Below are 23,917 nucleotides of genomic sequence, written 5' to 3'. Positions count from 1 at the left end.
TCTATTCTTTGCCAGCAGAAGCAGGAGCCTCTGCCACCACCACCACAGCAATCAGCAAGTAGTTATGGAGCACTTATTACTAAATCATACTCTGTCTAGTCTTATAACAAATTTACTTCCCTTTGTTTTAATCCTGAATTTCTATTGGTAGTCTCTGTTTGGTTTAACCCTGTATTTTACATGGCATTGTGGTTTTTTAGTGTATAATCTCTTCTGCCCTTCCTGTGCCATAGTATTTTAGTGCTTATTACTTAAGTTCTCATGTTTTCTATGTATACCCGCAATTTTATTCTTTATTATTTTCTCCAAGTAATTCTGGATAAGTACTTCTTGCTATTTCCAAAGCATTTAAAAAGATTTAATATTTCTATTATAAGTTAAATACACTGATAAAAACCCATGATCAGCAACCACTAACTTTCTTTAAGAAATCAGCTAATGACTGTCATTCATTTACTATGGCTCTGTTATACTTATTTTGAAAAGGAAAACACTATACTTTGCTCAAAAAAGTCATAAAATGAAAATTTTCTACTGTCTTCATATGTGAAAATTATGTTCATTTTATTCCACAGGCTATATATCTTCAGCAATACTTTCATTTACTTCTAAGTGTAGTAAAATTCAGCTCATATACCAACATAAGAAATAACTTAGCTAACCAAAAGACAAGTTAGTTTTATATGTAGTTTCTATTTATCTCATTTATTTTTTTTCTAACAGCAATCACCCCATATTCAACAAATATTTGAGTTGTTTTCTTCAAGAAGTCTAAAGAAGACTCTCTGCACCACTCAGATTTAAAGACCGACCGAAACAGCACATCGAAGAGGAAAAGTAAATAAAGAATCAACTGTCAACTAAATGCTACCTTTCCCCATATTGTGCATACCTAGTGTCTTAGGCATCACTCATGTAGATTGCAGTCTGGCCACTTAGACTTGCCATCAAGTTTTTATTGAGCAATTTCTATGAGCCTACCACAGTGCTAGGCTCTGTAGGTACAAAAGCAGAGGTCCTGCCCACAAGGGGCTTACAATATGGTTGAGTATTAAAAAAAAAAAAAACTACAAAAGCTCTTAAAAATGCATATTGTACAAATTATTTTTATATAAAAAAGCATTTCAGACAATGACAATAAAATAAAGTCTTAGAACATGAATAAAGAGAGAAACATTTTAATCCATGGGGTAAGCCTAGACATATTTTGAATTAATATATTTAGTAAAAGCCTGGATTATGAAACACATAAACACAAATATTTTTTAAGACAGCTGTTAAATATTTAAGTATTCATAGTAATTAATTAAAAGCATATCAAGCAAGGCATATTTTATTCAGATCCTTAAGGTGTCTGAATAATTACAATTATCTTAACAACAGACTTCTTTTAAATGTGCTTCCAACTACTGAAGATGTTGACAAAAATTTTGTTCTCTTAAGTAGCTTATATGGTTTCCTTATAACCTACTTTTCATTATTTATTTAATTTTTAAAAGTAATTCTTGTAGACACTAAAAATGTAGACCAATTCAACACTGTCTGAATTTTCATATATTTCGTGGACCAAGTCCCCTTATAAGATACATATACACATTTACATACAAAAGATAATGACTTTAATTTTCTCCTCCTTCCTTGGGAGAATTTGGATAAATATAACTTCTGATGGAAGCTCAGTCTTCTAACCCTAATATTCCCTGTTTCCTTTCCTTGCCCTGGCTCTGAGATCTCAGCATGGCTTGGCATGCCTCTTCACATTACCCTGTCCCAACCTCTTTTGGGAACAGCATAGCTGGATTTTTTTTGCTTTTGTTTATTTTGTTTCACACTGGGTTGCAGTGGTGCTGGATGAAATCACTGGCTCTGCAATAGAATGTTGGTAGAAGTAGGCAGGAGTTTATATCTTCCAATGCAAAAGTCATAGGTCTATATGTAGTCAGGAACCAGGTCTATACAGCCCATTTTTGTGTGGTGTCAAATATTGTACTAGTGCTATGAGACCCATGAAGAAAATATAACAAATGTGTCTGTCAACCATGAAATAGAATTTTGTCAAGGGAAAAAGGCAGGCATAATGAAAATATTTAAGGAATAATACAGTAATTATCAAAATGAGCACTATATAACTTCAGAGCTGTGGAGAGAGGTAAGCAGATAACAAAGACATAGTAGTCCTCCCTTATTTTCAGGGAATACATTCCAGGACCCTAGTGGATGACTGAAACCACAGATAGTACCGCATCCTATATATAGTATGTTTTTTCCTATACATAAGTACCTCTTTTAAAGTTTCATTTATAAATTAGGTACAGTAAGAGATTAACGATAATAACCAATAGTTATTGTACTAGCTCTTTTTCCTTCTTCACAATTTCAAGAATAGAAGAGTTCTTCTTATGTAGATTTTAGCAACCTCAGCATATTTTTTTTCTTTCCTTATTACATTGAGAACTTTCACTTAAAGGAAGCACTTTACACTTAAAGGAAGCACTTTACAATTTCTCTTTGGCATATCCGAATGGCCAAGCATCACTACTCTTGGGCGTTGGGGCTATTATTATTATTGTTATTATTATTATTGGCCACACCTCGCAGCTTGGGGGGTCTTAGATCCCCGACCAGGAATTGAACCCCAGGCTGGTGGCAGAAAGCGTGGAGTTTTAACCACTGGAGCACCAGGGAATTCCCTGGGGCCATTATTAAGTAAAAAGCTTATTAAGTGCTTGAACTCAGGCACTGCAAAACCTCAGCAGTGGATCTGATAACTGAGTGGGTTACCATGTGACTAATGAGTGGGATACGGGGGACAGTGTGAAGATTCGCGTCCTAGGTAAGACAGAGTGGAACCCTAGGAGATTTTATCACTCTACTCAGAATGACATGCAATTTAACACTTATGAATTGTTTTTTTCTGGAATTTTCCATTTAATATTTTCAGGCTGCTCTTGACCACTGGTAACTGAAATCACAGATAAGGAGAGGCTTCTCTACTTAAATTGTCCAAGGCCTAAGGACAAGGTGAGATTCGAACATGTGGGAGATGAGTAGGTTTTGTGTGGGTAAAAATAACCATGAGGTATTAGAATCAAGAAGACTAGCATCCAGGGATTTGTTGTTACATAATGTTGATTCTGTCCATGACATTTCAACCCACACAGTCAGGAAGCCAGTTTATAGTTGAAAGTGAGAACTCATATTATACAGTTGGAGGTAAGTCTAAATAAAGAATTAATCACAGTTAATACTTATTGAGTACCTATTGTGTTACACTCACTTTACGTACCTTATCACAATAACCCCACAGGTAAGCATTACTGTCTTTAGTTTACAGATTAATTCATTGAGACTAAATGAAATTAATTAACTTTCTCAAGTTCACAGAGCTACTGAGTGGCACAACCAGATTTAAATCCAAGTTTGATTTCAAAACCCATGCTTTTATTACTAGATCACATTGTCTTATAAATGGAATATCATTGTAATAAGTCTCATGTCCCACTGTGCTGTAGGGAGAACAGTAAACCTGGAATCAAAAAACTTAAACTTGGATCTGAATTCCTACTTATGTTAGCTAAGTGACATTGGGCAAGCCCTCTGCAAACCTTACCCTCTTTTGTAAAAATAAAATAGTAAATAGATGACAGCTAGACAACCACATAGCTGGATGATGGACAGATAGAGGTAACAGGAGTGTGGATATTCCTATGATGGTCTGCAAATTCTATATGCTCAATAAAATATGTTGAATTTAAACCTGAATAACGGGATTGTGTACAGCATCAGTTTCGTGCCAGTTACATGGTGCTTGAATTTCAATACATATTTAATGAACATAATTGTAGTTTGCAGCTAATTCACACTGGTTCAACTAGCCAAAAGGAACTATTCAACTATTTTGGTTTCATCTCATTGACAGAAATGACAATAGAGTCACAGTATAGGCTCCTATTGCAAAACTACTGATACCATATTATCATCTCTTTCCAAGATATCCTCATAGGTGACAGCATGGCCCTTAGGTGCCTAAAGAAGGGACACTCAAATATGTGTTGAATTAAGTGAATGGCATGAGGGAAAAGAAGGAGAAGGGGAATGGGAAAGAAAGACAAGAGAAAGAAATGTTGGTTGAATTTATGAGCAGGTAAGGGCACATTAGCTGAGAGATAGTAGATGACTCAAAGTATTTTTTTAAAGTTCACAGAATTTCTTATTTCAGACAAACTAGACCCTTTAATTTCATCAAAAAGTAACAAAACTTGATAGTTGAAAACTATGTCATTTATTAATTTTGTCTTTTGTATGCCACCCAAGAAGAAATTGTAAGAAATGCTGAATTGATAGTGATGGATCAGAGGCTGCACCCGGATTTTTTAATGCTCCAACTCAACAGTTTACCCCTTAGCTTCATTATTATTTTCTATGACATTTCAAGACAGCCCTTCATTGCATCACACCTTTCAGTCTTCAAAGACAGAGAAATAACAGTTATGCTGATTCCTGAGTTACTAAATGATACATAACCAGAATACAGACTTAAGGACTTTTAGTTCCCAGCTTAGCCCAGAAGAACACATCTCCAAAACATTAATCACACATTTTGCATAAATCTCTTTGATCATGGTCCCTCCTGCCTTCATTTGGCATCCTTTCCTATCTCATGAAGTTTATGTCTTATTAATTGAACTCTTGCTCTCGGTAAGTTGACTTTTCACTGACAAAAACTTTTACTGATTTTTCAAACTCATATTGTAAAATCAAAACTACCATAAAATGTAAAGATAGCCACATCAGTTGAGATTCACATAAGTGTTTGAAGTTGGGGGAAAACTGAAGGATTGGGTTTTCTTTTTCTCATTTTTTCACCAGTCACCATCTGTGCAATCGTGCCCAGCTTCTTAAATATATACTCAAAATCCAGTCCCAGAAACCAATTTTTAATACTCAAAGACACATATTACAGTAATAAACTTGGTCTCAGTGGATATTACTGACAAGAAAAAACATTAAAATTTTTAAAAAGATGAAAAAGAAGAAACAATCCAAATCAAAATATAAAATTTTCCTTCTCAGGTAGGAAGAAATACACAAACTCAGGGAAGCAGGAATTGCAATAAAAAGTCCAACTCCATTTTTTCATTATCTGTTAGAATAAAGAGAAAAAGATATAGTAAGCATGGATAGGAATACTTTTGTTTTTGTATGGTCTGAGGACTAAGATGTAAGTGGGAAATATAATGTCTTAGACATCAAAACTTTCTTGTTTGAAGTAATTACATCTGTGTTTTGTAAATAAAAGCAATTTAAATAATTCTGGATTTTGGATCATGTAAGCCTCTGGATCATTTAATTATGCTAAGTGTATGCCTTCATTCTGAGCAATTTTTCTGGTTTCCAAGATTGTAATCCAGAAGAATAATCAAATTATAAAACTATATCAATTGTATAAACATTGAATGGTCAAATAATTGTGCCTTAAAAACAAGCCCTGGGCTTCCCTGGTGGCGCAGTGGTTGAGAATCCGCCTGCCGATGCAGGAGACACGGGTTCGTGCCCTGGTCCGGGAAGATCCCACATGCCGCGGAGCAACTAAGCCCGTGAGCCATGGCCGCTAGGCCTGCGCGTCCGGAGCCTGTGCTCCGCAACGGGAGAGGCCACAACAGTGAGAGGCCCACATACCGCAAAAAAAAAAAAAAAAAAAAAAAAAAAAACAAGCCCTAATCAGTATATAACCACACTCTAAAAACATCAGGAAGAGTACTGATTAAAAGAGCCATGAAATACAATTTTTCTCCTATCAAACCAACAAAGTATTGTGTGTGTTTTAAGATAATGTACAGTGCTGGTTAGAATAAAGCAAAGTAGAAACTCTCACACATTGCTGAAGAAATTTTAAATCTCTAGTAATTCTTTTTGAAAGCAGACTATAGGCATCTTTCAAGAATATTAAAAATGTATATATTATTTATTCCTTAAAGTATACTTTTGGTAAAAATAATCACAAATTTTTTTTTTAAATTCTGCATTTCAGTCTTTGGGTAATAGATACAACTCTATTCATCATGGTGCTAAATTTGAACACACATAATGATTAAGTAAACTATAGTATATTCTTTTAATAGGCTATTACATAAATATTAAAGTTACTTTAAAAATAATTTGCAAATAATCTGAGGAATGCTTATTTTATGTTGAATGAAGTAAAAATACAAGACACAATAATGAGTTTATATTATCATAAGTATGTAAAACTAAATCAAGGAAAGTGTAGGGGAAAATGAAGAGAGAAATATACTAAAATGGTAGGTTTTTCTTGAGTAGGGGAAGTAAAGTTTAGTAAGTTGCCTTTCTTTCTAATTTTCTTTATTTTCTAAAGTTTCTATAGAGAGCCTGGCTTATTTATATAATGAGGGGAAGTATGATAAGATTTACTTTAAAAAATTGAAAGTGGGATTAGCATGAACCTACCAATAATGAGATGGGAGCTGTGTATCTCCCTTCTTTTCCCTTCTTTTGTTTTCCAAGGGATCTGTGTTCATAGCAAAACAGTGCCTATAATATGTATATTACAGGCAGATATCCAGGGGAAGGATATAAGATCATAAAAGTGAGTTGAGTAAAAACTTTATTGGCCTTGTGATTTTTGAGGTGTTTCAGAAGCAACCACCTTATTCTTATCCTTTGGGCATTGTTGCACAGTATTTATTGAAAAACACATTTAGATCTTGCCCTGAAGAACAGAAGTGATGATCTCTCAGTTACTGCCACCATGGGAGAACAAATGGTCAAAGAAATTGAGCTGCTTGAATGTCCACATCTGTCATAACAACTTATATTGAGTAGAGGAGCTATTGTACCCAGCTGTACCCAGGGAATGAAATAAAATGAACATGCTGACTTTCCATTGAAAATGAAGAGTTCAACCTATTTGAAAAGACCTGTGCTATCTTTGAAAATAAATTAAAACTTTTTACATGCTCTCATTAAAACAAAAAAGATCACACAGTGCAGTGATACACAGAAGACTATTCATTCAGTTAACCCTACAGTCAGTAACAAGAATATTAAAAGGAAATGTCTGAGAGAGGAAACTAATGCTCGAAATTTAGTCTGACCAAACATGCATCACTTTTGGCATTATGTTCTGCTTTCTGCAATGTTCATTCATTGAAATATATGGTTTATACAAAACAGATATAATTGAAAGGGCAAGTAAGAGTGTGCTAAACATATGGTGAACATGCTGAGTTCTGGTACCTAAGCAAAACAGGGGTCACTTAGCTTTAAAATACTCCTGGAAGGATGATATTAACAGGTACACAATACTACACACAAAATAGATAAACAATAAGGACCTACTGTATAGCACAGGGAACTATACTCAGTATTTTGTAATAACCTATAAAGGAAAAGAATTTGAAAACGAATATATATATATATATAATATATAACTGAATTTTCTGTGCTGTAGACCTGAAAATAACATGACATCGTAAATCACCTATACTTCAATTTTTAAAAAAAATTAAGAAATACTCCTGGAGACTGTTCTGACTATGAAAAGTAAGTGACGTGCAGGCTCTTTCACTACATGAGAGTTGGTCAGTTCCAAGAGCAGCCTGGAGCCAGTCTCAGAAAGTTCTTAGTTGGAGGAAATGTAAGTGGAGTTGTAAAAAACAATAGTAGCGCCTCTGGGGAATCTAGTCCTCCTTAATCAGATGTGTGTGCTTAGTTTGCATTTTAATTCTTAGAGATATTCTGCTTTTGTAACATGAACTCGGATCAGAACTGAGAGATGGGGGAGGGCTAAACTGTAGATCCAGACCGCTTCTACATCTCACCTTTCCAAGTGGTCACTCCACATCAAGGTTGAGGAGCACTGGTGGGGTAAGGACGTGGAGCTGGATGCATAGTTGTTTGTGTGGTGCCTGATCTGTGAATAGACAGAGGGTTTCAGCGGACGAATTATTGATTATGACTCCTTTCATCAGATGACACTTCCCTGAACATTTTTAAAAAAACAGCAGAGCCCCAATTCAATCAATGCCCATCGGTTATGACCGAGTAAACAAAGATGTTTTAGATATTATCTCCCCGAGACTGTCTCATTCCTGCCTCTGTGCTTTGACCCACACTCTATTTCTTCCCACACTGACACACCAGACATTACTTGAGAGCAGAAATCAGGTCTAATGTGACTTCAGGAGCCCTAGAGCATTTATCACAGCATTTGTTAAATGTGGAGTGAAAGCTCACTGACTTCAAATGATCTTTATAGGTAAATCTAATTCTACCATTCTCCAGCTTTCAGTGGCTTCCTGTTGCTCTTAGGGTACAGATCAAAATTCTTAACATTATCTGCTTGATCTAGCCTCTGGCTGCAACTCCAGCTTTGTTTTGAACCTTTTGCTACCGTGTGCTCAGGCCACACTAGCCGTCCAGGAACATCACAAACAGGGTCATCCTCCTCCCTACCTCAGGGCCTTTGCACCTGAAGCTTCCCCTACCCAGAGTGCTCTTCCATTCCCTCATCACCTGGCTGACTACTACTTGTCCTTCAGGTCTTAACTTGGAAAATCACTTCCTCAGAGAATACCCCGTTGACCAGGACTGGTCTCCCACTGTGTGATCCACTATTTTCTTTTCAAGAATTCATTGTAGTTTGTAATGACTAGTTATTTGTGTGATTATTTGTTTAACACGAGTTGTTATCTCTAGGCTACAAGCTTCGTGAGAGCAGAAACCATGCCTGGTTTAGCTTATCACTGCATCTCCAACAGCTACCACAGTGCCTGGCACATAGGTGGCAGTCCGTAAGTATTTGTGGCCTGAATGAACAATGCTGCATAATTTGCCCTGAGGCCCATCCCTCAACAGCATTCTACAAATAATCACTTAAATTCATTCGATGCAATAAAATATTGAAATATACACATTCCAACAAAGTTGAAATACATAAAAAGAAAATATACCTGAAAAATCTTTCCTTTTTATAAATTTCTTAGTAATTCTCTTATAAGAACAGCAAAATGAAATGAAATTCTTATAAGAAATTGTTACAGTAAAGAACAAAAAGAAATTGAATTCAATGTATCCTTAGTCAGTCTTTTTTATCAGATTGCTAGAGTCGTTTTTTTCTCAAGAGTATAGTTAAGATCATCTTAAATAGCATGTCCAACCCAAGTGGTGTGACATTATGTAAAATGTCCAGACAGACATGTGGTTCTCCAGTTCTTGACTGTGTTAAGCAAACAGACAATTTTTTGTTTTAGGAAGGCAATGTTACTTGAAGGACAATAAAATGACATGTCTTCATTGCAACAAAAACATATAATTTGGCCAATATCTACTTCACAGCAAACAGAAGACGTTCAGTGACACTTTTTATAGAAACATTGTGGATCTGGAAGAGTGGTCAGAGTCGAGGTCAAAGTAGAAAAGAAAAACAAAACAGTTTTTCCTCTTCATTCTCTGAGACTTTCAGAAACCCCTGTGGGCCCCTGTATGAGAAGATCCTTCATATGTTAAAGAGCAATCTGGTTAGACTGGGTCGCTTCACTAGAGGACTGCTAAATTTCTCTTCCTGCTGTCATGCTGCTTAGGTTCTCATTTAGAGGACTGCTTTAACTAAGTAAATACACTTGGGTTGGCATTATTTGTTGGCCCAACTTTAAGAGCAAATATAACAGTAGGCATTTGGGTATAATATGCTTGTCCAATGTCAAGTAGCAGGAAAACAAGGAACTAAAGAGAAATGAGTCACTGCAAGGTAATAGGTGAAGAGCTGTGAGTTCTGAAGCATGGTATGGTGCCCTGTTCCACTCCCTAAACCCCTCCCCTGGTGGAACCCAGCTCCCTTACGGACATTCTCAGTGATTCACTCCGTCATTCACATTACAAAATTTTGCTTCACGGTCACACCTAATTCTGCAGCTTACTCTGCCCCTGCATTTCATGCCAATTTTCTCTCCTGTGTGTCTCTTTTATTTATTTATTTTTTCGCTGTATGTGGGCCTCTCACTGTCGTGGCCTCTCCCGTTGCGGAGCACAGGCTCCGGACGCGCAGGCTCAGCGGCCACGGCTCACGGGCCCAGCCGCTCCGCGGCACGTGGGATCTTCCCGGACCGGGGCACGAACCCGCGTCCCCTGCATTGGCAGGCGGACTCTCAACCACTGCGCCACCAGGGAAGCCCCTGTGTGTCTCTTTTATTTCACTCCTTCTCTCCAGTCTTCATGTCATTGTTCAGATTCTCACCCTCATTCTTCTTGTCCAGTGTATCCATCTGAACTATATGAAATTCACATTTTTGTTGGATCAAAAATGGTTGGATATTGGAAATTATATCTAATCTAACTTAAGAACAGCCTTCTAACTAACTAGTGTTTCTGACTGGAGTCTTTCTTTTCTCTAATGCATCCTTTGTATTGTTTCCAAGGCAAACCTTGGCAAAGCCTAAACATCTTTGAAGGTTCCCCATTGCTACAGGATAAAGTTCTAAAGTACCTAAGGTGCACCACTGAGTGGTTCCAACCTCCACCTCTGGGTTTATCTCCTGCTTCTCCTCTTCACGTGACCCTTGATTCAATCCTGTAAACTACTCACACTTCCAGAAACCTGCCAAATGTTCTTTTACACCTAATTACTATGGAGTTTGCTATTCCCTTTCTAAAATGCCTCTCTCTACTTCTGTCCGGAATCAATTGTACTTTTCCTCCAAGATCCAGTCTTTTGTTTTCTTGGAAAAGTGTCTTTCCTTCTATCATATTACCATGACATCGTATACATTATTCAAGATGTAATTATCTCATTATGTTGTACTGGATTGGCCAAAACGTTCATTTGGGTTTTTCCGTAACATCTTACAGAAAAACCCGAACAAACTTTTTGGCAAACCCCATACTTATGAGTGTGTCGGTTTCTCACTTTCTGATTCATAGCAGGAGCCCAATAAACGTTTGTGAGTAAAACAACATTCTAAGAAATGATTGGCTCTCCTCAGTGGTCAACATTATGAGGCCAAGGACTAACCAAATATTTTGGCACACATAAGAACCTACTAGGTAGAAATCACTTTATCAGGCATGATGATATGTTCATATCTTAAGTTTCTTTTATCTTAAGACTCTAGAAATGTGTAGTCTCTGTATGTCCCGTATAATACTTGAGAATATCCATGGTTACATTTCACCTAACTATATATCACTCTAACTCACTGGACTGGGATGAAAGCACTTAGACACTCAGTGCACTTTTTTGAATGAATCAATGAATGAATCAACGAATAATAAGTAAGGACTGTCTTGTACTGAGTATTCCCAGAAGCAGACCGTGAGCCAAGGGCTTGTATGCAAGTGACTTATTAAGGATGTACTCCCAGGAGAAACAGTAAGGGAGTGGGAAAGTAGGAGAGAGAAGGAGAAGAAGCCATGATGTGAGATTTTAGGTAATTCCAGTCTCAGTCTGAAGCTTTGGGAAACTCTGGAGTGTAAACTACACTTCAGAGTTTATCCCATCTCTAGACGAAGGGTTTGGGCTTTCCTACTCCCATACCCATAAGTCATTGCTGCTTTGGGGAGGAGTAAAACTCACAGGTTATGCTGGTTCTGCCTGTGGGTGAGCCTCTGAAGGTACTGGTGTGAACAGTTAGCAGCAAAACAAGCAGAAGCTGGGCATGGGTATAGAACTGGTGTATGGGATCTGACAGGTTCTGCATAGGGATCCAGTCATGTGGGATACACTCCAAGCAAATATTTGGCAAGTTAAGCTGGTAGTGGAGGAGACTGCCCATGTGTGTAGATTGGGGAGCTCTGTTCAGCGGGGTGTCCTGTTGAAAATAATCTTCTTCACTCCTGCTACTGATGCCTGGACTCCCTTTAGCTAGGGATAAAACTTCTTAATCTAGATTGAGAAGCAATACTTAAAAGGGAATTACCTTTGGTGGAAGGGAGAAAAGGTAGAAATATTTATGTCAGGCAATGCCAAACTCTTTTATGTTTAATCCATTTAATGCTTTACCCCTTTAAGACACTGAATTTCATCCATATCAAAGTATGAATCTTTCCTGAGAGTGTAAGATGTACAGACGCTAATGGGCCTCTCTTAGACATCTGAGCTCTTACCACCATGAAGATAGTGTCCAGCTCAAAATAAGTCCTCTTCCTCTTGTTTTAGCTAAGCTTATAGCTTTGTGTGTTCTTCCCAAATTACCAAATATGTATAATACCTAAGCTGCTAGCAAAGCTGGTCCTCCCTTTGGATATGAGAAACCAAAATTTTTCAGTTAAAGCAGCTTTATTTACTCAGCCTTATTATAGGATATTTTTAAAGATTCCTGTTAAGATAGAAAAGACTATCTGTGTGTGTGTGTGTGTGTGTGTGTGTGTGTGTGTGTGTGTGTGTGTGAGATCTTCACTTTGAATTTGACTCTTGGACCAAATTATTTTCCTGTGGCAATTGCAATAAAAAGATTGATGTATGAGTGGCCACTCCAGTCACCTGAACACAACCCAGTTGTTGGGTCTGCTGCCATGGCTTGTGGGTGGACCCTGGCTGTTAGTGGTTTGGCTGAGGACGCCGCATGCCTGTGTTCCTGGAGCCACCCTGCCTCTGTCTGGTGAACCCTGCGTTAGTCTGTCTGTGAGGTTCCTTTCAGAATGACCCAGCTGCACCACACGGTGCAGACTACTCTTCAGCATGTTGCTAAAGTTCCCTCTGTTTACTTCGCATCATCTCACTAATTTCTCCCCATCCACTGTTTGATCCTGAACAGTGGAGGTGTGTGGTCTGATCTATTGTCTTCAGAATTTGCCAGACGTGTAATGTATTATAAAGGCTAGCTGAATTCCTGAGGAACACAGAGAAAACTGTGTTCCTAGTATTTACAAGATTGTCCTCTTTTTATACAAGTATAATGAACCTTCATTAATTTGGAAGGAACAAATCATTCTGATGAGGGCTGAACTAAATGTTGTATTTTCATGATGTATAAAAAGGGGTTAATTGGGGACTTTTCTGGTGGCACAATGGTTAAGCATCTGCCTGCCAATGTAGGGGACACGGGTTCGAGCCCTGGTCCGGGAAGATCTCACATGCTGCAGAGTAACTAAGCCTGTGAGCCACAACTGCTGAGCCCATGTGCCACAACTACCGAAGCCCGTGCGCCTAGAGCCCGTGCTCCACAACAAGAGAAGCCCACTCACTGCAACAAAGAGTAGCCCCTGCTCACTGCAACTAGAGAAAGCCTGCACTCAGCAACAAAGACCCAATGCAGACAAAAATAAATAAATAAAATAAAAATATTTTTAAAGGGGTTAATCAATCAAAGAAATAAGTAAAACACATAAGTCAGTAGGGTCAGAATTTGATCTACTCCAGGAGAAAAAAATATAGATAATTTTGGAATATTGAAGTGCAAATATGTGACAAAGTTATTTTTTATAATTAAAAAAGAGAGCTAGCTAGCTTGCAGCAAAGTCTTGTCTGGAATTCAGCCTCCTTATTTCTGTTCCATCATAAGGCCCCATAATCAGTCTATAGATTTGATTCACTTGTAAACACCCTCAGAGTATAACAGTTATTCAGTAAACACTTGTTTCATAAAAAAAGAAAGAGGTGGATAACTGAGCAGTGTGAAAAACTAAAATGTGACCTGGCCAATTATACTAGTCAGTGAACCCCACAAGGACAGAGATTTTTATCTGTTTTTGTTCACTGATACACCCCTGGTGACTAGACCAGAGCCTGCCACAATGCAGTTTAATTACTGTTTAATGTTTAAATGAATGATTTCTATGTGTTTTTACATAGAGTGCCTGCAAGTGGGTGGATATTGTTTCCATTTTATAGATGAAAAAAAAAAAGAAAGCTCAAAAAAGTTAAGTAACTTGCTCAAGTCTAGACCTAGATCCAGGACTAGAAACTAGGCCTTTTTCTCCTAGTTCATTACTTAACAGTAAAAATTTTGCTTTCTGATTTTTAAAAAATCAGTTAATTATTCTGTATAAGGGATAAAGATAGATATGGAAACTTCAACATTCTAAGGAAATGCGTATAGCTGGTGCATTATCTGCCATCATTATGCACTTGCTGGTCTCGGAGTGAGGCATCACTTCTACGCTGGGTCCTCCTATTCCACACTATCAAGAAGAGGAAACAGTTTTGCTTCTTACTCTTCAAAGCTTTCCTTTCCTTCATCTTTCTCTTCTCAGAGAAATGAAAGAGGTAGGTGCAGTGCCTTTTTTCTAATGATGGTCCCCACGCTCTCCGAGACTGAGCAGCTAAGGCTCCATAAAGGCTCTAACGTCTGACAGTCTCCTCCTCAGTAGAACTTCATCTTCGGCTTTTTACAGCCTTACAGTCCAAAAATATCACACTGAAACTCGGCTATGTGACCTCCAATGCTTCTGTTTTAACCTAGTCTTTTAAAGGCGTTCTGCCTTTTTCTCCTTCTAAAACATTAAAATGTGTTCTAAAGAGAATAGACCTTAGATGTAATTCACAATGGTTTCCTCACAATAGTACAGATTGTAGAAACCCTAAGAATTCAGAGAAAGGGAAATAAAAGTGGCTATTTTTTTTTGGGGGGGGTGAGGTTTCATCAAGATGTATAAGCTGTGAAAAGAATTGGTAGGGAGTAGGGGGAAAGCTTGAACAAAGACAGATGCTTGGGGCTTCCCTGGTGGCGCAGTGGTTGAGAGTCCACCTGCCGATGCAGGGGATACAGTTCGTGCCCCGGTCCGGGAGGCCCGTGAGCCATGGCCGCTGAGCCTGCGCGTCCGGAGTCTGTGCTCTGCAACAGGAGAGGTCACAACAGTGAGAGGCCCGCGTACAGAAAAAAAAAAAAAAAAAAAAAGACATGCTTGAATGTACAAGAGTCAGAAAAGCACAAGTGGGCTTCCCTGGTGGCGCAGTGGTTAAGGATCCGCCTGCCAATGCAGGGGACACGGGTTCGAGACCTGGTCTGGGAAGATCCCACATACGGCAGAGCAACTAAGCCCGTGCACCACAACTACTGCGCCTGCGCTCTAGAGCCCATGAGCCACAACTAGTGAAGCCCGCGCGCCTAGAGCCCGTGCTCCGCAACAAGAGAAGCTACCGCAGTGAGAAGCCCGCGCACCGCTACAAAGAGTAGCCCCCGCTCGCTGCAACTAGAGAAAGCCCGCCCGCAGCAAAGAAGACCCAATGCAGCCAAAGTTAAAATAAATAAGTAAATGAAAGAAAAGCACAAGTGCAGCTGGCAGTAATGGGCACTTCACTTTGGGACCAAGATTGAGTAAAGCTGGGCAGCAGCTGAGGAGGCAGAACGGCTTCCCACCTCAGAGCAGTCCAAGACTTTGACACAATTTGGGGGATTACAGACTGATAACTGGTAGCCAGAAACCTCATGCAGGAAGGAAGGCTAAATGTTAAAAATCCCATTCTGTATTACTTAGCCATAAAAAGGAACGAAATTGGCTCATTTGTAGAGACGTGGATGGATCTAGAGACTGTCATACAGAGAGAAGTAAGTCAGAAAGAGAAAAACAAATATTGTATATTAACGCATATATGTAGAACCTAGAAAAGTGGTACAGATGAACTGGTTTACAGGGCAGAAATTGAGACACAGATGTAGAGAACAAACGTATGGACACCAAGGGGGGAAAGTGGCGGGGGGAGGGGGATGGTGGTGGTGGGATGAATTGGGAGATGGGGATTGGCATGTATACACTAATATGTATAAAATGGATACCTAATAAGAACCTGTTGTATGAAAAAATAAAGTGAAATTCAAAAATTCAAAAAGAAACCAAAACCCATTCTGAGGGGAGCATCCCAGACTCTACAGGGAGCAATGGTTGCTCTAGCCGCTGGCTCCCAGGGAATACTATCCACCCCTCTGCCACACCTGTTACAGTGCCTGCAACATCTGCTCTCACATCTGGCTTCTCAGGAGACTCTGAGAAGCTGTAATATCAACACTGAGGTTGTACCTCACCCCCGAAATTTTCTTTATTTCATGCTACAAAGTAAGCGGGGGGGGGGAAAGTTTTCCCTTCAGAAATCTGGCTTACATTATATAAATGAAATATGAGAGTTTCTCAATACCCTGAAATCTAGCCAGCCTTTTGTGGGTAATATCCAAAGGCGGGGTTTGACTGAATACTACTTCTCTGTAAGAAGAATATAATAGTTTCTTCCACAGCGTTTGATAAAATCTTTGGATACTATACTTACCAAGAGCCAATTTAGTCATTTTTCCACTGCTAAGAAAATTTAAATCTCTTTTCCATCTAGATTTTTTTCATTAGGAGGGCACTTATAATGCATTTTCCTTGAATATTTATTTCAAAATCCCACATTCAGCCTATGGCATCGAAAAAAAATGGATTCTAAAACATACCTGGTTAGAATCCTGGTTCCAATAGTTATTAGCTGTGTGCCCTTGAGGAAGTTAGTTGAACTTGCAGGGCATCAGTTTCCTCCTCAGTTAAATGGGAACAGCAGTAGTTCTACCCCATAACATTATCAGTAGGATTAAAAGGGAGAATGTATAGGAAGTGCTTAAAACAGAAATTGACACAGAGTAAGCTCTCAGGAAGTATTAGCTATTTCAGCTACATTGGACATGTCATTCGTTATACCACCTGCACCTACAGACCCTTATAAGGGAAGTTCCTCTGCTTACAGCCCCACTGAAGGGGCATCCACATCCACAGGCTACCATATTTTGTACAAGGATTCTGTATATCCCAGGAATACCCAGTTGGACAAGGTATACAAACCTAAAACACAGCCTTGCCAGTCAAGGAACAATGAGCTAACAAGGCAGATATTTCCTCTCGTGAGAATTTGAATTTGGAAACGTTGAAAAAATAAGGAAGTTAGCAGCAGGACCAGTGCCGTGAGGAAGCAGATATTGTAAGTAAAGAAAAATTATAAAGTTAAGAAATTATATTGACAGTGGAGAGAAAGACTTGGCAGTTGGTAATGGAAACGCGATCAAACAGGTAGAAAATAGCTAGGTCCAGTGAAGGTGGAGGATTAGCAAGGAACTCATTTATTCCAACAGTTGATTCTCTGGATCTTGATCTACCCTCCAACTCCAGCCTACATACTCCAGGCCATGATATTCCATTATAATAAACCTCCCCTTGCTTGAGCTAACCTGAGTGGTGCTCCATTTCTTACATCGCAAAGAGACTAAATAATAACATTGGCCATTGCAGACACCTTAGTTGATGAGTTGGTAATCAGATCCCTACTTTAGCAATTCTTACTGTCCATCAATCAACTCACTGCCCTCCAATTTACCCTGTACACTGTCCCTACAATTCTCCTCATCCTGAATGGGCTCCCATTCTTTTTTTTTTTTTAATTTCTATTTATTTATTTTTGGCTGCATTGGGTCTTTTTTTTTTTAACATCTTTGTTGGAGTATAATTGCTTTACAATGGTGTGTTGGTTTCTGCTTTATAACAAAGTGAATCAGCTATACATATACATATATCTCCATATCTCCTCCCTCTTGCATCTCTGTCCCTCCCACCGCTCTAGGTGGTCACAAAGCACTGAGCTGATCTCCCTGTGCTGTGTGGCTGCTTCCCACTAGCTATGTATTTTACATTTGGTAGTGTATATATGTCCATGCCACTCTCTCACTTTGTCCCAGCTTACCCTTCCCCCTTCCAGTGTCATCAAGTCCATTCTCTATGTCTGCATCTTTATTCCTGTCCTGCCCTTAGGTCCTTCAGAACGATTGTTTTTTTTTTTCTTGGATTCCATATATATGTGTTAGCATATGGTATTTGTTTTTCTCTTTCTGACTTACCTCACTCTGTATGACAGTTTCTAGGTTCATCCACCTCACTACAAATAACTCAATTTCGTTTCTTTTTATGGCTGAGTAATATTCCATTGTATATATGTTGGGCTCTCATTCTTTTGGGGAATATGCACAGCAGACTTTTCTTTCAAGAGCTAGGTCAAATGCCACTTTCTCCATGCATACCTGGGTACCATACCAGACAGAACTGGATCCAGGCTTGCAGAACCTGAAGAATATACAACTTTCTTTAATGAAATGAATATAAAACCAGACCTCAGAAAAGGCCTGTGAAATGAGGGACTTTGAGGCCTGAGCTTCATTAGCTTAACCATACATCTGCCTCTGGTACCAACTCAGGAGGAATTTTTCCTCAGTGGGATTATTCTACCAGGTACATTTACAGCAATTTGTATAATCACACAGAGCTGCTAGATAAATTATTACAGTCTTACACCTTGCCTCCCACTTTGGGAGCATCATTTGTGAGTGGACTGCAACATTCTTCCTTCCATTTGGCTAGAATTGGGGTTACTCAGACATAGCCAAAGTCACTTAGAAGTATCAGTATCTCCTGATTGTAAGTTCTATGGAAGCAGGGTTCACATCTATTTTGTTTCTGCATCATGCCCACATATCACAGTGCCTGGAACAAAGGATGAACTCAATAAATATTTGCTGAGTGAATGAATGAATGCATGATCTTTTCATTAAGATTCTAGTTCTTTAAAAGCAGGGCCTGTACTATAAATACACTCTAACTAACTCCAAAGAGCGCAGCATGATGTATGACACAGAGCGGCACTAGTTAGTATTTGCTGGCTGACTTACGATGCACTATGTATGTATAAGGGAGATGTTTTTTCTTTAAGCTTGGTGATAACCATGCACACCTGGTCAAATTCACAACCTGTGTTAGCTTGTATGCCCTCCCCAGGTCTATAAAGGTAAACCATGCAAAAGGAAGAACAATTGATTGGCATCAATAAGATGTTAGACTAGAGACTAACCCTTTCCTACACCATCCTTGCTGCTCTCTGATTCATTGAATTTGGTTGGTTTGTTCCACATCTGGAGCTTTCTGGTTCTCAGAACCAGGAGGATATAGCCCTATACCCAGACATAGACTTTAATCTGAGCCTGGTTCTTGAAAAATCCTGGCATGCAGGGATTTATTGTCATGGAGAACTTGAGCTGGTCAGAGGCCTATTAATGCCCATAACTGTCAGTTTGAATAATGAAAACTTGTTGTTACTGCGTATACAGTACTGTATGGCTTAGCTGTATTGTCGCTATCTGTTATGTTGCTAATTCATTTAAATAATAACATTATTTAGATTGATCAAAATAACAAAATTATTTTAACTATTCAAAATTACTGAGAAAATAAAGGTAACCTAGGAACTCACAACCTACTCTCCAATTGAAAGGGAAAATATTTTTTAAACTTATTTTTTCAAAGATGGGAAAAAATGAAGTTGTGCAGTTCAGAAAAATAGGGGAAGTATTTTGATGAAACAACAACAATACTCTTTGAAGCTTTAAAAACCTCCTAATTATTTTTTGGATCAGTAAAAGTATTGTTTTCCATTTCCTCCCCACAGCCATCGAAACCATTCCATCATCATAGCCCCAGGCAATTAGGACCAATTTAAGAAGGAGGAAATGGTATGGAGGCAGGTAAAAGCCTTTCTAGTGCTAGGAGGCGGGGACGATATAGGAAGAGAAGCAGGAGAGATGTCTTTACTTCTCTACCACAACTGCCTCAGCATCAAACCCCACAAGTGGGAGGGTGACAAAAGAATAGAAACCTCAAGTAGAAAGAAGGGATGGTTACAAGTCTTTGAGGACACAGTCTCAGAGTGTGCCCTGGCACACATGTATGGATACTCCTGGGGAAGGGGAATAGCAGAGAGAGGCCATGATGATTGTCTGGGTGCCTCCAGCCCTCACATGGTAGAGAAGGTCCCCCAGAGTCTCTCTGGGGTTCATGGAAAAGAGAAGAAAGCTAAACGCCAGAGGAGCTGCCATGGAGCTGCTATGTTCAGGACCAGAGTGACACCCTGGCAGAGATAGCAGTTCCTATGGGTTGGACAGCCCAAAGCAGTTTCCAGAGGAAGGAAGTGGCAGAGCCTTGAGGGTCTGCTGTGCCAGTGAGACAGCAATGGGGCCGAGTCAGCAAAGTAGGACCACAGGGCTCAAATGTGCTGAGGAAACAGTTCACAGGCTTCAGCAGCCCTGAATCAATGGGGGATGCCAGCAGCTACCCAGCAACCAGGAAGACCAAAATCAACTCTAGGGAAGGTAGGGAGGACCCAGCGGACAGAACCAGGTCCTCTGTGTGGACAAGCTGCCTCTCTTTATCTGCCCGCATTGCCATGAGGGAATGTAAGCTTCTTCCTTCACACAGATGCCATCTTGGCTAAGGAAAGAAGGAGCTGGGAGAAACCATGAAGAAAGAACACATCCCTCAGAGAGACTGAGTTAATGCAAACTGAGAAAACAGATGGACAACATACCTTCAACTGTAAGTTTAAGAATCTACCCTCTACTGTCCCACCTCCCAGCCCTTGACCCAGCCAGCAGAGAACATAGACTTGTAAGGAAGTTTTGTTCTGTATAGAAGATATTTAAAGACATTTAAAAAATAACTAAGTTTAGACTGTACAATTATCACCCTAGCCTTTAGCAAAAGTAGAGACTCCAAGAACCAAACAAATGCAAATAGCACTAAATAAATATAGTGACCACCTTTTAAGTCTGTGACTATGGGCCTTTGTTTTCCAGTTTAAGGCTTTATAAGGGAGATCAAGAAGGAAGCTGAAACAGTGCCCAAGATGACTAATAAAAGAAGCCCATCCTAATTCTAAACAAGTCAGGAGTATACAACTAAAGACAAATTAAATCTAATAATAGTTGCAAGTGTTGTTCTGTTGTATAACTTGTAATGAGACAGTCAGTGGAAGGTTTCATTGCAATTTTACATCCAGTTTTTAAAAGGTAAATCAAATCACAGGACATATGACTCAAATAAAAAGAAAATAATCAAATGCATTCTTATCGTATATTACCAAATTGATAGCTGCGAAAGATTAAATAAGATTAAAAACTATCATAAATATGGTAATTGCACTAAGTAATGGATTTTGTGATAAATTAATCCTGATCCTCCAGTTCAGAGCTGATTTGCTTGATCTCTATGCACTTGGGCATTCCGGAGGATTTTCTAGTCCCTGAAGATACAGGTGTGGTCACTGTCTGAGGTAAAACACTTGCATTCTTATGAAGTTACCTGATCACCTGCAGTCCCTTCTATGCATAGGGACCACCACAACCATCCAATACAATCAAATTAAATCAGCACCAGAATAACACTGTCATGAGGCTAATGATTGGATACTAGCAGAAGCTATCAAGGATCTTTTATCCAACAGGTGAGTAAATTCCACAGAGTAGTGAAGGTAAATTGAATTCAGCACTCACTGATTACGTATCGTCTACGTGTAAGAGACCGTGCGAGGCATTGAAGGAAAATCTTGACTCATCAATAAAAATGTTATAAGCTGTATATAATTAAATAGTATTCATTATGTGGTATAAGTCATACATATTTAATGGTTATGGTAAGTCTCAATTCTCGACACATTCCCATTTCTCTAAGTGATGACAGCAAAGAAAAATGGCTAAAGTCTCATTAGTCACAATGTGGCCAATTGGAATCTGTATCTTATACAAAAGTAGTTTCAAAGCCAGTTGCTTATCTTTAAATACAAAATAATATAGCAAATTATTTAGTTTTCAGCTTCTTTTGTTCTTAGTAATATAATAATAATATAGTAGAATATATAGTAGAATAATATAATAACTATGATCCTCGGGCAGAAACTTGATAGATTCTTTTACACAAAATAACCAATACACATAAAAGACATTTAGAAAGCCATGTAATACGAGAAAGAAAGACATCCTGCCATTTGTGACAACACAGATGGACCCCGAAGACATTGTGCTAAATGAGATGTTGGACAGAGAAAGGTATGGTATGATATCACTCATATGTGAAATCTAAAATAGGCAAACTCATAGAAACAGAGAGTAAAGTGGTGGTTTACCAGGGGACGGTGGGGGGGGGGATAGGAGAGATGTTTAAAAGTACAAACTTGCAACAGGTAGTAAACAAGCTCTAGACACCTAATACACAGTATAGTGTACTAGACAACACTATTGTATTACAATCATCAAACTTGCTAGGAGACTAGAACTTAGTTATTACAACCATTAAAAAAAATGATAATTGTGTAGTGTGATGGAGGTGCTAATTATTGCTACAATGGCACTTATATCATCATATATAAATGGATCAAATTAACATGTACACCTTAAACTTATGCTTTGTTATATGTCAAATATGTTTCAATAAATATAAAATTTAAAAATAATTGAACAGGTACATAAAAATAAGGAACCGTTCTTTGACTGTGGCAGAGATTGCCAGTTGCTTTCTTTATAATAGAATCCTGATTATTAGCTGAGAAACAATTTAAATACTGCATTTCCAGCTCTGTCCCAGTTAGGTGTGGCCATGTGACTAAACTTTGGCCAACTATATGAAAGCGGGAAGGAGGACACAGATTAGTGGCTAGAGCTCAAGCAACCATACTGGGCCATGAGTCCGTACACTAAGAATGACAGCTAAAAATAACATCAATCTCTGATGATGAGGAAGTGGCCAGATCATCCCTGGATGGACTATATACAGAGTTTATATAAGTAGGAGAGAAATATCCTTCTATGTTTTTTGTTATTGTTATTTTAGATTTTTTTTTTTTGCAGCCCATCAAAACCTAACATACATAACATAAAGCCATCGCATCAGCCAGCGTAAATTCTAGACAATCGTCAAGAGAAAACCTGAAGTAGTGCAGAGAGAAGGCATAATAATAAAAGGAGATTAATAATGTTTTCATCATGTCTAGCCTAAAATGAATCCATTTTCTAAAATGTGCAATCCTCAAGGCTTCAGGAGTTGACATGAGGAGACTGATTTTTTGACCCTAACATAGGTTGTATGTTCAATGATGACTTCAAATTATTTGCAGGTAATTTTCCCAAAATGTGTACAGTATTTCTGCATTTTCAAAGAGGAAATGTGGCATAGCATTGTAAGCCTGCATAATTCAAATCTGCTCCTTCCCCATACTGTGTTTACAACACAGATGGTGACACTGGAAGGAGCTCAGAAACTGAAATCATAAAAGCTGGGCTTGCATCCTAACTCACTCTAATCCTGGACAAGCTTATTTAAATTTTATAAATCTCCATTTCTTTATCTATGTTATAGGAATAATGATAACGTTGACCCCATTATCCCCATAGGGAAGTCGGGATAATGAAATGAAATAGATATATGTCAGTGTTATCATTGTTACTATAATCATTTTGGTATTTACTTAAGTTTCACTGGGAGAGGCACTTTCTTTTCAACTTTCTAGGATAATTAACTTGAGAAAGTGACTCTTTTCCCACATTAACTTCCTTTCTGTAGCCATCTCATTTTCATGATTCTGTAGAAAAAATTTGTTTTTATGATGTTTGAGTTTTTAAGGGCTACATGTATGCAAGAAGTTAAGCTAAAAGGATGTTATTGGGAATGGGTGTTTGGCTAACTTAACAACTGCTTCTTTTGAAACCAGCATATAAGAAGCACTTGGATATTGAAAATAAAAGTAAATTTATTAACTAATTACAGAAGACTGTGCAGTTAAAATATATCATTTACTGATTGAAATCTAAGTGTTCTGTGCAGCAAATTCCCTTTAACCAGGAATTAAGCATCGAGGCATTTCACATAGCAGAACATTTCACAGCATTGAGCAATTATCAATGGTCATAAAAATGTCTCTGGACCTACAAAACACTGAAGCATTTTCTGAACTATCAAACAATCAATGTATTTAACTAGCTGAAGTATACCACACCACTATTTTATTTATATAGCAGGAAGGTTCATAGCAATAAAAAGACTAGATTATTTGAGATCTACACGGAGCAAAATAACAAAGGTTATAATTCCATTTTACAGGTAGTAAAAGTGAGATTGAATTTCTTGCTCA

The 23,917-nt window shown here is 38.4% G+C and overlaps 1 protein-coding gene across 3 annotated transcripts in view; it reads right to left on the bottom strand.

Annotated features, from left to right (window-relative positions):
• Positions 1–23,917, bottom strand: part of PTGER3 (prostaglandin E receptor 3) — a 197,622-nt gene that overhangs the window by 113,916 nt on the left and 59,789 nt on the right. For 2 of the 3 annotated variants that reach the window (XM_059054644.2, XM_059054672.2), the window contains 2 exons: positions 7,842–7,933; positions 4,264–5,143 (listed from right to left, as the gene is read on the bottom strand). The exons of the other annotated variant lie outside the window; for it this stretch is intronic. In XM_059054644.2, coding sequence (XP_058910627.1) covers positions 5,140–5,143; positions 7,842–7,933 — 96 coding nt within the window. In that variant the 3' untranslated portion in view covers positions 4,264–5,139. Of the gene's footprint in view, positions 1–4,263; positions 5,144–7,841; positions 7,934–23,917 lie in introns of those variants that run through there. 3 annotated transcript variants of the gene reach the window in all.

This window comes from Kogia breviceps, chromosome 1 (genome assembly GCF_026419965.1).
Source record: "Kogia breviceps isolate mKogBre1 chromosome 1, mKogBre1 haplotype 1, whole genome shotgun sequence".
Classification (NCBI taxonomy): domain Eukaryota; kingdom Metazoa; phylum Chordata; class Mammalia; order Artiodactyla; family Physeteridae; genus Kogia; species Kogia breviceps.
The sequence above is the reverse complement of the archived record's forward strand: the minus strand, read 5'-3'. Positions and strand labels throughout refer to the sequence as shown.